This window comes from Myotis nattereri (assembly GCF_964212035.1).
Source record: "Myotis nattereri genome assembly, chromosome: 2".
Lineage (NCBI taxonomy): Eukaryota > Metazoa > Chordata > Mammalia > Chiroptera > Vespertilionidae > Myotis > Myotis nattereri.
Genome location: NC_138076.1, coordinates 29,303,424 through 29,318,514, shown reverse-complemented (window position 1 = coordinate 29,318,514; position 15,091 = coordinate 29,303,424). Strand labels below are relative to the sequence as shown.

Here is a 15,091-nt window from a genome sequence, read left to right as displayed (position 1 = left end):
AGGGCAGCAGCCAGGGGAAGAGCCAGCCGCGGGTCAACTGGGTTCTGAGAGGGACACAGCCCCAAGCGCTGCTGGCTGAAGTCCCCTGGAATCCAGAACTTTCCTGCAGCAGGTAAAGTAGGCAGTAGGAGGGTCATTAGGACCCAGCCTGATTGGAATGTTGTGCAGCATTTACAATAACAGTCACATCATTTATAAAGCCCAGAAAACTGTCGTTCACAGTGTTAGGAAAGAAGCAGGACGCCAGCTCTATATTCAACACAGTCTCAATTGTGTAGAAAAATGCACCAGAAAAGGTTTGGAATTAAATGTGCCGCATGCTAGGGTGGCTGCCCATAGCGGCAAAATATTAGCTGATTGTTTTAATTCAGCTCACTTTTTTGTATATTCCAAATATTTTCCTTCAATATGCATGAATTTATTTCATAATAAAAAATATTATGTTGACCCTGACTGGGTGGTTCAGTGTGCTGGAGCATCTCATCTTCCAGTACACCAAATGTTGTGGGGTTCAATTCCGAATTGGGGCATGTAGGGGAGGCAACTGATCTGTTTCCCTCATGTTGATGTTTCTCTTTCTCTCTTCCTCCCTTCCTCTCTCTCTAAAAATTAGTAAAAGCATATCCTTGGGTGAGGAATATATATATATATATATATATATATATATATATATATATATATATATATGATATTGAAGAACATGCTCTCAAGTTTTTAAATATATTTTCATTGATTTGAGAGGAAGAGAGATAGAAACATCAATGATGAGAGAGAATCATTGATTGGCTGCCTCCTGCTCGCCCCACACTGAGATGGAGCCTGCATCCTGGGCATGTGCCCTGACTGGGAATCAAATCCTGACCTCCTGGTTCCTAGGTGGACGCTGAACCACTGAGCCACGCTGGCCGGGCGATGCTCTCAATTTTAAGTGGAATATTCCGTGCTTGTGAAAGATCAGCCATGTTCTCTTGATGATGTGGCACCGATGCCCAGTTAAGTGCTGCCTTTGCTGTCTCCCCAGGTGGGCGGGGGCAGGACGGCAGCCCCGTCATCACCTTCCCGGACTACCCGGCCTTCAGCGAAGTGCCCGACAAGGAGTTCCAGAATGTCATGACCTATCTCACCAGCATCCCCAGGTGCGTGTCACTACCCCCTCCCCGCGCCCCCCCCTCCCCCGGGGCCTTTGTCAGACAAGGAGACTGTGGCGGAGGGGCGTTCAGGAGCCTGCCCAAAGTTACCCATCGGCAGACAACCAAGGGGCTGAGCCGTGAGAGATGCCGGATCAGAATCCAGCTGTTCCGGCTCCCGGGCTGGCATCCTTCCCCTCACCTGTGGGAGGCGTCCGGCCGTCCAGCCGCAGCCTACACCTCCTGGGGTCCGGCCGCGCCCAGGGACCTTTCCTCCCTCATGTCAGTGTCCAGTTGCTTCATTAGACGAGCAAGACCATGCTGGGGACGGTCTTCCTCTGGGGAGGGGGCCGCGTGCACTGACGAGGTGGCTGTGAGACCCAGGCTGGGACCTGGCCCCAGAGGAGGTGGGAGGTCACGGGCGCTCTGACACAGGAGCCCTGCCTCCGTTCAGGATGCAGCGAACGGCCTTGCACAAGACCTTTCTTCCTCCTGTTACACACGTGCGGGGAGGGGTAGGTAGCGTGGGGGGACCCTGTGCGTACGGAAGCTCAGCGTCGCAGGCGCCCGGATGCTCTCCTCATGCCTCACTGTCCGCAAGGACACATTCCCGAATCTGGGTGATGTGAGCTCCGTGAAAGAGTCTAGTCCAGAAAACAGACCAAAGCAGCGAGTCTGGTCAACTGATGCATGACCTGCAAACACCACCCACCAGTAGCGACCGATCACTGCCAGCCAGTGCTGGGGCGGTGGGCGATGCGTAGAGTATGCCAGCAACCTGGCCGGTGGTGGAGGAAGGGAGGCCGGGTACGTTGGGGGAGGCTCCGGACAGATGTGGATGGTGAGTGACCCCTGACAGGAAAGAAGCGGGCAGTGCGCCCCCTGGCTCAGCGGGGTGGGGTCTGCAGTCACCATCTCTGTTGTCCTTCCCTTGTCATACCCGCCTCCGTGTGCCAGGCTCCAGGTGGCCGAGCTGCGGCAGGAGGGATGGCTGGCACCCTGGGAGGCCCTCTGCCCAGCTGCTCCCCCTCCAGGGGTTTGAAGGTGTGACTACTATACCACAAAGCGTCTCCATCTATTGTCTCCCTTGACCCTCAGAACTACAGAGGCAAGAAGGCCGTTGTCTTGCCCATTCTATACATGAGGCCACTGGATCTCAGAGAATGCGGTCCCTAAAGTAAGATCACGCCTGGAGGAGTCAGACTCCCCGTGTGCTGTGAGGCAGGGGTGCCCTTGGGGTGGGGACCCGGGATGATGCTCCCGCGCTCTGCGCCCAGCGGCAGGATGCTTAAATGCCGCATGACCCGCTGGCCGTGGGGACTCGCCGGGACTGACCCCCAAGGGGAAAGGGGCGGCAATTTGAGCCTGAAACGATGAGCCCAGCAGTGGCTTCCGGGAAGAACACGTTCTAATGATTTGGAAGGAAAGGGGGACGGCTGTGGGGGGCAGTCTCGCCGGTCTTCCGGGGTGTGGGCTTCTGCCCCAGCTGCTGGGGCCTCCCCTGCAGGGACAGTCTCCCAGGGGTGGCGGGTAGCTGTACGTCCAGGGGAGGCTGCGACCCTCATCCCTCCCTCCCCGATAGCCCCTCGGCCCCAGGCCTCTCTCTAGAGCCCGGCAGAGGTGGGAGCTCGTCAGAGCTGATGGACACTGAATGCTAAGTTTATGACGTCACTTCTCAGATGGCAAAGCTGTTCCTGGTCCTTACGCCTTGGAGCTATACGCTGGGCATCTCTTCCCCTTTATCGAACCTCCGTCTGCTCATTTCCAGTTTAGAAAACCATAGAGTGAGTTGTTCAGATGCCCGCTGCACTTTTGCTGGGTTGTAACTGGATAGAACCTGAGGAATTCCCAGGCTCCGTTCCCAGGGGAAATGGTGTGCAGTGGGCCTTTGTGTGTGCTATGTTTTACTCACATTTCTCCCCTGTCGAGGTTGATAAAAATCCCAAGTGCTGGAGTGATGGATCTGAGCCTGTCACACCCGATGCGCCCTTTTCATCCAGAAATAAAACTCCTACTAAACAGAAAGTCGGTGCAGCACCCTAACTAGCAGGAAGGACAGACAGGGACAAGAAATCAGGTGTCACATGTGTAGCAGGCTGCACGGGACTCATGAAAGTCAGGTGGGTGCCCACACCGTGTGTACTGAGTCCATCAGCCCCCAGGGTGCTATGGCAGGCACCGCACCTCGAGGGGGTGCGATTGAAGATATCCTCTCTGGTTTAGGCATGAGCTCGCAGGGACATCCCCACAGCGTGGTCACCCCGTTGGCTGGATGCCAGTTGATAGAGATGCGTTGTGGTATGGAAGAGGGGATAGTTTTCGGTGAAGCGCTACAGAACACGAAAGAGCAGTCTCCCCCAGTTCACACAGCAGCTGCATTCCTAGGGAATGTGTGTCCATTAAAAATCTGTGTCTGTAGGTATGCAAGAGTCCCAGCTTCCCTGTCTTCAGGATGAGGGGCCAGCTTGGTGCCAGGAAAGATAGTGACAACTGAGAGACACGTCCAGAGGCATCTGAAGTGGCCCCAGGATGCACCCCATTGAGCACCCCTGTGGGGGGCAATCCCTTCCTTCTCCTGTGGGAATTTGGGAGAAATCATCTCCCCACAATAGCCTCCCCGGTTACAGAAGGAAGGGCGTGCTGCCACCTGATGGACACAGCCAGCATTGCAGTCAGTCCCCTGGAGTGTCCATCCTAAACCCATTGGAATGAGGAGCTGGGCAGGTGTTTCTAGAAAAGAAGGAAAAACTCCTCACACAGGCAAGTCATTGGCACGGGAGTTACTCCAAACTGCTGCTGAGCCAGCACAGCCTCTAAGTCAGTGGTTCTCAGCCTTGGCTGCACATTAGAATCACCTGGGAATCTTTTTAAAATCCTGATTTCTGGGCCTCATCCTCCGGAAATTCTGTTTCTTTGTTATGGGGTGGGGCCACAACATTAGTAACAAAGAAACAGAATTTCCGGAGGATGAGGCCCAGAAATCAGGATTTTAAAAAGATTCCGAGGTGATTCTAAAGTGCAGCCAAGGTTGAGAACCACTGATCTAAGTGGAAAGAGCTCAGTTGAGAGCCAGGTGTGCGCTTTCAAATGCCAATGCACATTAAAGGGACCAATCCCATGCACACTGCTCTAAGTCTAAGAGACACTACCTCCTACCATTGTTCACCAAGCATTAATCGTATCCTTCCAGGAAATATGTGATGTGCTGACTTTAGCTCTTCTTCTGCGATTAGTGCAAACGACAGGAGCCCCCGTTTTAGCCATTCCATTTGACGAATAGTTATTGATCATTGTGAACTGTGACACTGAAACAGGCGGGCTTCCTCCAGCTCTATCAGATGTACGTGAAGATGAGGCAAGTTATTGTCCTTTGGAACACGACTCAGTAAAGGGGATGTGGGAGGACTTAATGATTTACTGGCAAGTATGTCAGCTGACGTCCAGCCAACGGGGTGACCACGCTGTGGGGATGTCCCTGTGAGCTCATGCCTTGGCTAGAGGGCTGCGTTTCACCACTCAGAGGCCTACCACCCTTGCAAATCCTAATGGGGTTTGTTTGCCCTCATCTGACAGGCCTGGGTGGGGCATCCCCAGGGACCCGAGAGGACAGGTGACAGTGAACCACATGCCCAACCCCGGAGAGCGGGCCTGTGACCTCCCTACAGACAGTCACATGACAGAGAAGGCACAGGGGGTGCTCTGATTGGTTCCCCCATATCTGTCTGTTGTGTGCTGGGCAACGTGGACCTAACAGTGAACCAGATAGACAAACTCCCGCTGCTCACATTCTCAATAAATTCACCAAAATGTGTGCAGGGATTAGCGTATAAAAAGGAAGAATGAGAGAGAAAGGAGGCGAGGACCCAGGACGGGCAGTGAGAAGGGAGCCCCCATGAAAGGGTGACTTAGAGGACTCATGGGGGTACAGTCCTCATAAGGGACCCCACGAGGGGGGCAGAGGGGATCGAGGAATTCGAGATGGCCTAACTGACGGCTTGGGGGCAGCCGTTGCCCAAGAACAGAAGAAGCATGTGGGAGGGCGGTGTGGGTTTGAGATCACTTGCATATCCAGGGGGCCTCTCGGGTTGAGGGCTGGTACCTCTGGGTGCCGTGAGGTGAGTCTGGAACTCTGGGGCGAGGTCCCCGCTGGGTGTGGATTTGGCAGTTGTGGGCATTTGGGTGTTGAGGGCCCCAGAACTGGGGTGGTGGGCAGAGGGGGAGCCCCAGGTATTCCAGCTGGGGTAGGAGGTCAGAGGGAAGGAGGAAACACAGTGGGGGAGAGGGGTCAGCCCCAGCTGGGGTCTCAAGCAGGGAAGGCCCACCCCGATCCTGTAGGGCTGCGGGGGGCTCGGCACAGGTGGAAAGGGTGCTCGGTCGGTGGTCATGCTGCGCCTGCAGCTGCTTAAGGCCCCCTTCCCTCTCACGCGTCCCACTGTGACCGTCCATTACTGATGGGTGAGAGGGGATGAGAACGAGGGGCCTGTGCGCGTCTCACAGCATGCAGGCCTCTGGGAGCCTGAGGGTGTCCAGGAACAGCTTTGGTGAAGCATTCACACACACATTTTAATAAGTAAAATGCTTTTTAGAGTAAACTCAACAAAAATGGGAGACAAGGGTCCGAGCCAGAGTAAATTCACAGAAATGTGTGTGTGAGCGCATCCTAAACAATTAAAAATGTACACGTGAAACGGGACTCTCTGGCCCCGCGGTTCACGCGAACAGACACGCCTTTCAGGGTTTTGCTGCCCAGGGAGCGGAGAAATGGGTCGGTGAGCTGGTGAGAGAACGAGGGGCATGTGTATGCTGTGTATGCCAACAGCAAAACAGAAAGAGTGGCGCCCTCCGGCCTCCTGCACACTCGGCCTGTGTCCTCTGTGCACGACTGAGTCCAGCAGTAAGCAAACCGCAGGGGGTCACAGAGCCTCGCAGGGGGCATGGATGCCGCTCAGTCCCCCCCCCCCCTGCAGTTCTAGAACCAGGATCTCCCCACCTCCAAGTACCCTGCCCCCAGGCCACCTCCTTACCCTTCACTGTGGCAAGTCACGTTTCAAACTCAGTCTGATCCTGTCCCTCCCTGTGAATGGAGTCATTCCTGGTTTCTCACTCAGGTGCTGTGTACACACACACACACACACACACAGACACGCACACACGCACACACACTACACTCATGCACACACGTGCATGCACAGACATACACATGCATGTTACTCGCACATGCATAGCGTGGCCAACACTGAGTAGATTTCTGGCTTTTCTTTGAAAAACAGGTGCAGCAGCCCTGGACTTGCATGTCTCCTTGGCAGCCCTGCAGGAGCCCCTGGGAGGGCCCCGGGAGCTCAGTCACCCACTGTCCCCGGGCTTGGGAGGTGATATCAAGAGGATCACCTCCCTCCGCTGCTGCAGTCTCTCCTCAGCCCAATTAAAACACAAGTCAGGGGCTCTTACAGTTAATTGGAGCTGTCAGTGACGTTGACTTTGCATGGGCCTGGTTCAATCACCCAGCTGCTCAGGAGCCAGAGATCCCATCTCCCAGCTGGCTCTCAGCGATGGGCCCTGTTCATCTGATAAGAGGCACCCACACGTAGGCGTGTATGCACCACACATGAGCACGTCCACACCACGCACACTTACACGGGCACAAACGCACCCACAGGCCCAGTTCGTATGGAAGAGAAAGACAGATGCTTATGGAATGAAACAGGAATGTAAATGTGGTCCCAACGCCCAGTCAAGGGTTCCAACCTCCTAGTGTGCGAGTCTAGGGCTAACCCAGGACCGCACAGACTCCTTTCCAGATTGCTGGCTGCGCCGGCTGCCCGTTCCCAGAGGTACATGCCCTCTGGTTAGCGAAGCCCCAGACCAGGGGTCCCCAGCCCTCAGAAGCACCTTACTTCTCGCTGCCACTATGATTTCCGGTTGGATTTTCAGTTCATTTTAAAATACCAAGATAGAAAAGTGTGTGCGTGAATGCACCCTAAACAATTAAAAATGTACGCGTGACACAGGGAGAGTCTCCCCTCGCCACCTGCTCCTTCCCCAACAGGGTTGAGTTTGGGTGAAATCGTCACAGCCCTCCTCTTCTTAGTCCACAGCGTATCCGGGCAGCCCTCTACGCAGCACCTGTCGCGTCGTCCTTCCAGGGGCACGGTGCTCCCTGGCATAGATGGGCCAGCACACGAGTCTGCCCTGGGGGCAGGGATTTCCTTGGCACACACCCCCTCCCCTCCCCCTGGCTCCGTCCAGAGTCCTGCTGAGGTGAACAGCCTTGTTCCCCGCCTGGCTGGTTATATCCGGCACCTTGAGAGGGATCCCATCTGTAATAATTCTCAGTCGCTCTCGCCCCATGATCCTCCCCCTCCAGCCATGGAATCAGCTAGGAAAGGGCCAGTCTTTCCACTTGAAAGCGACTCTGCTCAGCCCGTGGTCCCACAGGGCCTGCAGCTCTGGGGGCTCGGTGACCCTGCCCACCGCAGTGACCGCTGCACTCCGATGGGTCCTATCTCTGCGCCTCGCGTTCTCCTGGGGGAGCCAGAGGCCGCTCCTCTCCTCGGGGCATCTCCCTTGGTTGCAGTTATCTTGCTCTGGTGCTGCCGGCCGGCCGGTGTGACAGCCCCTAGCCATGCCTGGCTATCTATTTAAAAATTAAAATTAATTCCTGTGCAAGTGCAGAGCCTGGCTCAGGCCAGCCATGTTGCAACTCCCTTGCGGCCGGTGGCTGCCATACTGAGCATCTCAGCCGTGGAGGGTTTCCCCCTGCTGGAGCCGACGGGCGGGATGGGTGGGATCCCATTATGGAGAAGAGGCCAGGAGATGACCACCTGGTTCCCTGCCCAGTAGGAGAAACCACAGCCCTTGCCGGACTGCAAAATAATGACATTTTGCTGTGAGGGGAAGATATTCGTAACATACAGCATCCCGCCTTAACCATTTCTAAGGGTACAGGGAAGCAACTCGTGGGAGTGTGGGCGGGGGGTGGGGGGGGTCCCTTCCCTTAACGCCCAGGCTGCACCTGCCAGCTCATCCGCCCCGTGGGGCTGGGGTGGTGCAGACGGGGAGGCACGGGGCACCTGGAAGCCTGCGCAGCTAGAGTTTCAGCTCCAGGTGGGGAGGAGACACTGGAGGCAGATCCAGGCAGAGGAAGACGCCAGATAAGCTCTGAGCTGCCAGGTGAGCAGCGGAGAGTCCGGACAGAGGAGGAGGAGGAGGAGGCGCCGGGTCCAGGACCCGCGCACGGACACAGGAGCGGGAAAGGCGGACAGTTGGGCTGCAGGACAAACCTAACGCAGGTAATGAGCAGATTCCAGAAGGTCGTCAGCCTGGGTCTGACTTCCCGCGGCTGTGCCTGTATGCCCCCACAGGGAGAAGGTCACTCCACTCTTACAAAGAACTGGCCAGATGTGCACCCTTTCATTTCTTTTTTTGTTAATCCTCCCCTGAGGATATTTTTTCCATTGATTTTTAGAGAGTGAGGGAGGGAATAAGGGGAAGAGAGAGACAGAGAAAGAGAGAGGTGAGAGAGAGACATCGATTGGGGCCGGGTATCGAACCTGCAACCCAGGTGTGTGCCCTTGACCCGGAATCGAACCCTTTGATGTGTGGGCCATTGCTCTACCACAGATCCACACTGACCAGGGATAATTTTTTAAATGTACTTAAAGATATATGTGGTTGTTAGTTTTTTATAGCATTTTTTAAAATCTGGTAGGATATTCAACTTAACTGCTTCTAAGTAGATATTTAGTAAAGTATATTCATATTGTTGTGTGACAGATCTCCAGACGTTTTCATCTTCCCAAACTGAAACTGTCCCCATTAAACACAAACTCCTCACCTCCCTGCCCCGCCCGTACCCACCGCCCTGCTCTCTGTCTCGATGAAGTTGATGACTCCAGGGACCTCGTGGGAGTGGAATCATACAGTGTTTGTCTTTTTGTGTCTGTCTTAGTTCACTGAGCATGTCTTCCAGGTTCATCCATATTGTAGCATGTGTCAGAATTTCCTTCCATTTAAGGCAAATAACGTTCCATTGTATGGATGTGCCACATTTTGTTTGCTTTGTTCATCTCTTGATGGCTATGTTTTTGAGCTAGATTAGAAATCTGTCTTTGAAAAATAGTGGTTCACACACATTCCAGATACATTCACGGTGATTCCCTTGGTATCCTAGTTTGGGTTTTCGTTGTTCATTTTTGTCCAAAAATTTATATATATTGACATGAAAAAAAACCACTTTAATATAAAGAACATAAAAATGCAAGTTTTCTTGCTCTTTAGAGAAATAACAGTGTGGTTTTTCAGGAGTGGGGAACTTTTATTTTTTTTATTTTTTCCAAAGGCCATTTGGCTATTAATAACATCATTCGCGGGCCATACAAAATTATCAACCTAAAACTTAGCCTGTTATTATTTGGTCAAACATTTAATGAACTCACCCCTAATGCCTTGGCAGAGCCAGACCAAATGATCTTGCAGGCCTTCTATGGCCCGTGGGCCGCCGTTCCCCACCCCGGTAAGTGGGCTGTTCCTTCTGGGGTGTGAAGAAGAGAGGCAGTGCCCCTGCTCTGGGGGCCAGGGCTCTGTGGCTGGCACCTGCTCACCTGCGGGCCATCCTCTGTGTGCGGCTGACTCGCCAGCCCGCACTGGGACTGCGTGTCAACTTTGAGAACAAGCACATTACCATGCGGGGGAGAGAGTTTTAAAAGCGTTTCATGTTTTCCTTGTTGTTTTGCTTTCTGGGATAAAAAGCTGGCCAATATTAAAATAAACACGGTGCACAATGGTCTTATAACAGGTTAAGCTTCTGAATTGTAAGAAGAGAGAAGGGACAGCCAGCAAAGAAAGGCTCCGTATTGAATGGCTAGGGAACACACTCAAGGTCACGGAGTGTGAACTTGGGCAGGTAAACCACAGGGGCAGAGAGAAAGGCGGCCGTCACCTCTGGCTTACAAAAGAAAAACAAGGAAATGAGACTTTTTACCATTTGCTTACTGGTCTAACTTTTGTAGACCAGTGTCGAAATATGGGATGAAAGAGAGAGAAGTAAACAGATAGAGTCAGGGGCCAGGAAGGGGAGAGCGGGCCCTGCCTAAAGCCAGGACCCACGTGTCCTGCACGTACGGCTGTGTGTGCCCTCTCCCCAACTTCAGTGCCCACCCCCCAGGCTGTCCCTCCTGGCTCCACCTCCATCCAACCACCTGCCTGGCCTGCCCATCCCCTGTCCCCTCTGGGCTGGCCCAGCCTCAGGACCCTCCTGCTTAGGCAGGGCCCTGACATCCTGGCAGGCCTCGGGGAAGCTGGCCCTTCTTTCCCGTGGGACCGTGGGGCCCAACCATGGATGAATGAGCTCCACCTGACTCCCATGCCAACACCTGCCAGGGACGGTCTGGGACGATGCCAGCCTGTGACCGCCTCCTGCAAGAGCATGCCCTGGCCTGATGCCGCCCCATCACTGGCCTTGTTTCCGCCGGTCCCGGCGCCAGGCAGAGCGGGCCTTGTTAGCAGTGGCTCTAAGAACACTCCTTCAGTGTCGCCGTGGTCCTCTGACACGGGGAAGGGCTGCTCCTCCGTCCTCCAGCTTCGAGCTGTGAGCCCTGGGCGGGCATAGGTTGGAACAAGGCCCAGCTGGAGCCATGGATGCGCTCAGAAATGCCTTTGGCCTGGCTCTGCCTCTCTTTAAACCCGACGCCGTCTCCCTTCCCACAGCATCAGCCTGTGTTGACGCCAACCTGGCTTGCTATGACCTGTTGATGTTTACATCCCAGGAAATATTGTTGCAGGACAGGGACCTGGCTCAGTGTTGGGGTCCCGCCCTAGCAAGCAGCTTCCACACCCCAGCAGACCCCCTGGTGCGGGGGCGGTTAGGGGAGGGCATTGGGCTTTCTCTGGTTGGTCCTGAGCTGGAAGCAGGAGCAGACGTGGTGAACCGGCCATCACTGAAGCGTCCAGACCCTCAGAGCCAGTTGCCCCGGCGGTTGTTTGATTTCTGGGATTGCAGCAACAATCTGCAGACAGCAGCCAACTTCCTGCAAGTGTGACTTCTGGAGTCAGGCTGGCTGCTGGGCTGGGCGCTGAGACCGAGGGCTGGTTTTCTGGGCTGGTTGCTGCAGGGTGTGGGTCAGAGTTATGTTTTTATAGGTTGGCCTGGCCGTTGTTCGTCCATACACTCAGTCTCTCAGTGGCAATAATAAGTGTAACTTCTTTAAAAGACAGTTAAACACGATTAAGGAGGTTGTTTTGCTGCTGATTGGAAAGCCAGCCAACTGGCAGGAGGATTTTGGATGCTACTTGGGCGGTGGGATCGAGGGAATGCACCCAGGCACGGGACTGGCTGACATCAGCAGAGGAGGTCCAGACTCCAGGGTGCTCAGCACTGAACCCAGGACCCAGGACAGCACCTCGAGGAGCAGGTGGGGGGAATCTGGAGAGGGAGCTGTGCCCTGTTAGCATGCTCCTTCTCAGAGCTGGGCAGAGACAAAGCCAGAGGGGCCTGTAGCTCTGGACACACTGGAGAGGAAGGCTGACGCTTTCTCTCTGTCCCATGTTCTTTCATTCATTTGGGCAAATGAGTGTGTGTCTGGGCCAGGTACAGCGGGAGACAGGCAGGGTGTGGCCCCAATGGGTTTGCGGTCAGGGTCAGCAGATGCAGCTCTAAGAGCAGACCTGGGGGTGGTGCTGGCCCCTGGGAAGGTCAGGGTTTCTGCAGCAGCACATCTGGTCTCGGCTACCAGAGATCTGATGGCACCAGCAGCCCTTCCTGACCCTCAGGAAGCAGAGGCAGCTTGGTGTGATGAGGGTCTTTGCCGGTGGACCCCAAGTCAGCTACAAAACCCAGGGCAAGGCCCTCTCTGGGGGGTGGGTAATCATGTCTAAGGTCTGTCCAGCACTGGGATCACAAATTCCTAATTCTGAGAGAAAGGTGAGCCCCTGGTCTCTATAACGAGGTGAGGACGGCCTCTTTTCCTGAGCAGCCTCTCCTCCACCCAGGAGGAGTACAGTGGCTTTGAAGCCCGCGGAGCCCATCTCAGCTAACTCAAAACAACCTGGGTGCACCCTCTCTACGCAGCCTCCAGCCTCGGCAGTGGTGGGATGGGGTTGGGGTGGGGATGGGGATGGGGTGGGGATGGGGTGGGGATGGAGATGGGGTATGAATTGGGGATGGGAATGGGGATGGGGATGGGGTGGGGATGGGGAAGGGGATGGGGTGTGGATGGGGTGGGGATGGAGATGGGGTACGGATTGGGGATGGGAATGGGGATGGGGATGGGGTGGGGATGGGGATGAGGTGAGGGTGGGGATGGGGTCGGGTTGGGGAAGGGGATGGGGATGGGAATGGGGATGGGGATGGGGATGGGATGGGGATGGGAATGGGGATGGGGATGGGATGGGGGGTGGGGATGGGGATGGGGTGGGGATGGGGAAGGGGATGGGGATGAGGTGAGGGTGGGGATGGGGTCGGGTTGGGGAAGGGGATGGGAATGGGGGTGGGGATGGGATGGGGATGGAAATGGGGATGGGGTGGGGATGGAAATGGGGATGGGGATGAGGTGAGGGTGGGGATGGGGTCGGGTTGGGGAAGGGGATGGGAATGGGGGTGGGGATGGGGATGGGGATGGGATGGGGATGGAAATGGGGATGGGGTGGGGATGGGGAAGGGGATGGGGATGAGGTGAGGGTGGGGATGGGGTCGGGTTGGGGAAGGGGATGGGAATGGGGGTGGGGATGGGGATGGGGATGGGATGGGGATGGGAATGGGGATGGGGATGGGGTGGGGATGGGGATGGGGATAGGGATGGGGATGGGGTGGGGATGGAGATGGGGTGGGGATGGGGATGGGGATAGGGATGGGGATGGGATGGGGATGGGAATGGGGATGCGGATGGGGTGGGGGTGGGGATAGGGTACGGATTGGGGATGGGGTGGGGATGGGGAAGGGGATGGGGATGAGGTGAGGGTGGGGATGGGGTCGGGTTGGGGAAGGGGATGGGAATGGGGGTGGGGATGGGGATGGGGGTGGGGATGGGGATGGGGATGGGATGGGAATGGGGATGGGGATGGGGTGGGGATGGGGATGGGGATAGGGATGGGGATGGGGTGGGGATGGAGATGGGGTGGGGATGGGGATGGGGATAGGGATGGGGATGGGATGGGGATGGGAATGGGGATGGGGATGGGGTGGGGATGGGGAAGGGGATGGGGATGAGGTGAGGGTGGGGATGGGGTCGGGTTGGGGAAGGGGATGGGAATGGGGGTGGGGATGGGGAAGGGGATGGGGATGAGGTGGGGGTGGGGATGGGGTCAGGTTGGGGAAGGGGATGGGAATGGGGGTGGGGATGGGGATGGGATGGGAATGGGGATGGGAATGGGGTGGGGATGGGGATGGGGATAGGGATGGGGATGGGGTGGGGATGGAGATGGGGTGGGGATGGGGATGGGGATAGGGATGGGGATGGGATGGGGATGGGAATGGGGATGGGGATGGGGTGGGGATGGGGAAGGGGATGGGGATGAGGTGAGGGTGGGGATGGGGTCGGGTTGGGGAAGGGGATGGGAATGGGGGTGGGAATGGGGAAGGGGATGGGGATGAGGTGGGGGTGGGGATGGGGTCAGGTTGGGGAAGGGGATGGGAATGGGGGTGGGGATGGGGATGGGGATAGGGATGGGGATGGGAGTGGGGATGGGGATGGGTGGGGAGCTCTCACAGAGAGACTCGGGAAGCACACAGGGCACAGCCACGGGTTCCAGTAACTATTTTGCGAGGTCCTCAGCCTATTGCACCCTCTCGAGTGATGGTTAAACGTCCAGACCCAGCAGGTATCAGCCACACGCTCGAGTGAAGATGAATGCCCAGCATTAAGGGGTTTGTCCCAAAGCAGGGCTGCCTTAAGACCGTCCTGTCAGCCTGGCTTTCAGGAGACCAGAAAGGCACACTTGAGCACTAGATTAGTTGAGAGTTAGATCCTTCGGCTCTGAGCTGTTCAAACGGCTTGGGACACCTGGGCCAGGTGGGTCTCCCACACACGCATCCTGGCAGGTGGCTGGGACACTGCAGCAGTGTCCAGGGGCCAGGGAGCGTGATGGGCTCCCCAGAAGTCACGGTAACCACATTCTAGCTGGTTAAAGTTGGCCTGTCCCCTCCCCCCAACACACACACACCCACCCCCCACCCCACCCCCCGCCCCCGCCCCCGCAACACACACACTCCCGCCTGGGGCACCCAGCATTCGCTTGCGTCACATGCGGAACTCACTTCCAACCACAAGAGGGCGCCATTGGTCAGAACACATTTTAACACTCTGCCGCCCAAGTTCCTCCTCAGGCTTTTACCTGTTTCCGCGCTTGGCTGGTGCTTTGGTTTATTCCTGTAACTAGGACACAGAATGTTGGAAACTGTGCATATGGCCAGGCTGGGAATGCAAGCTGCTCCCAGGTGACGGCCCTCCTGGCTTGTCTCCTGAAAGCCCTGCCTCCTGCGAAGGGGAGAGAACAGGCGTGGGAACTGACCGGGCAAGCACACAGGGCACAGCCGCGGGTTCCACCGACTGTTTTGCGAGGCCTTCAGCCTATTGCGCCCTCTCGAGTGATGGTTAAACGTCCAGACCCAGCAGGTATCGGCCACGTGCTCCCGAGAAGATGAATGCCCGGGCCCTGCTGTTCTGGGAAGGCATGTCCCCTCCCCCTCCCCCGCCCGGTTATCTCGGCCTGGAGAGGGCAGTGACCTCCCAGTCCCTTGGGATTTCTTCCCAATTGCCCCTTCTCCAAAAACATCACCGGGCCTGTCACCAATGGCAACACCTCCCCTCTCCCACGGACCCCCTGACGGCTCACTCCCCGCCCTCCAGAATGACACGATGCCCCCAAACCTCTGCCTTGCCCTCTGTTCATCCTCGGGGCCCCCACTTCACTCCACCTGAATATCTCCTTGTGGTGTTGGGGGTTGCCCCCTCCATCCTACGCTCCTTTCC

The 15,091-nt window shown here is 56.3% G+C and overlaps 1 protein-coding gene across 5 annotated transcripts in view; it reads left to right on the top strand.

Moving 5' to 3' along the window:
* Positions 1-15,091, top strand: part of MCF2L (MCF.2 cell line derived transforming sequence like) — a 112,731-nt gene that overhangs the window by 55,183 nt on the left and 42,457 nt on the right. For all 5 annotated transcript variants that reach the window (XM_081082351.1, XM_081082353.1, XM_081082352.1 and 2 more), the window contains exon 3: positions 1,022-1,136. In XM_081082351.1, the coding sequence (XP_080938477.1) occupies positions 1,022-1,136 (115 nt within the window). The remainder of the gene's footprint in view (positions 1-1,021; positions 1,137-15,091) is intronic.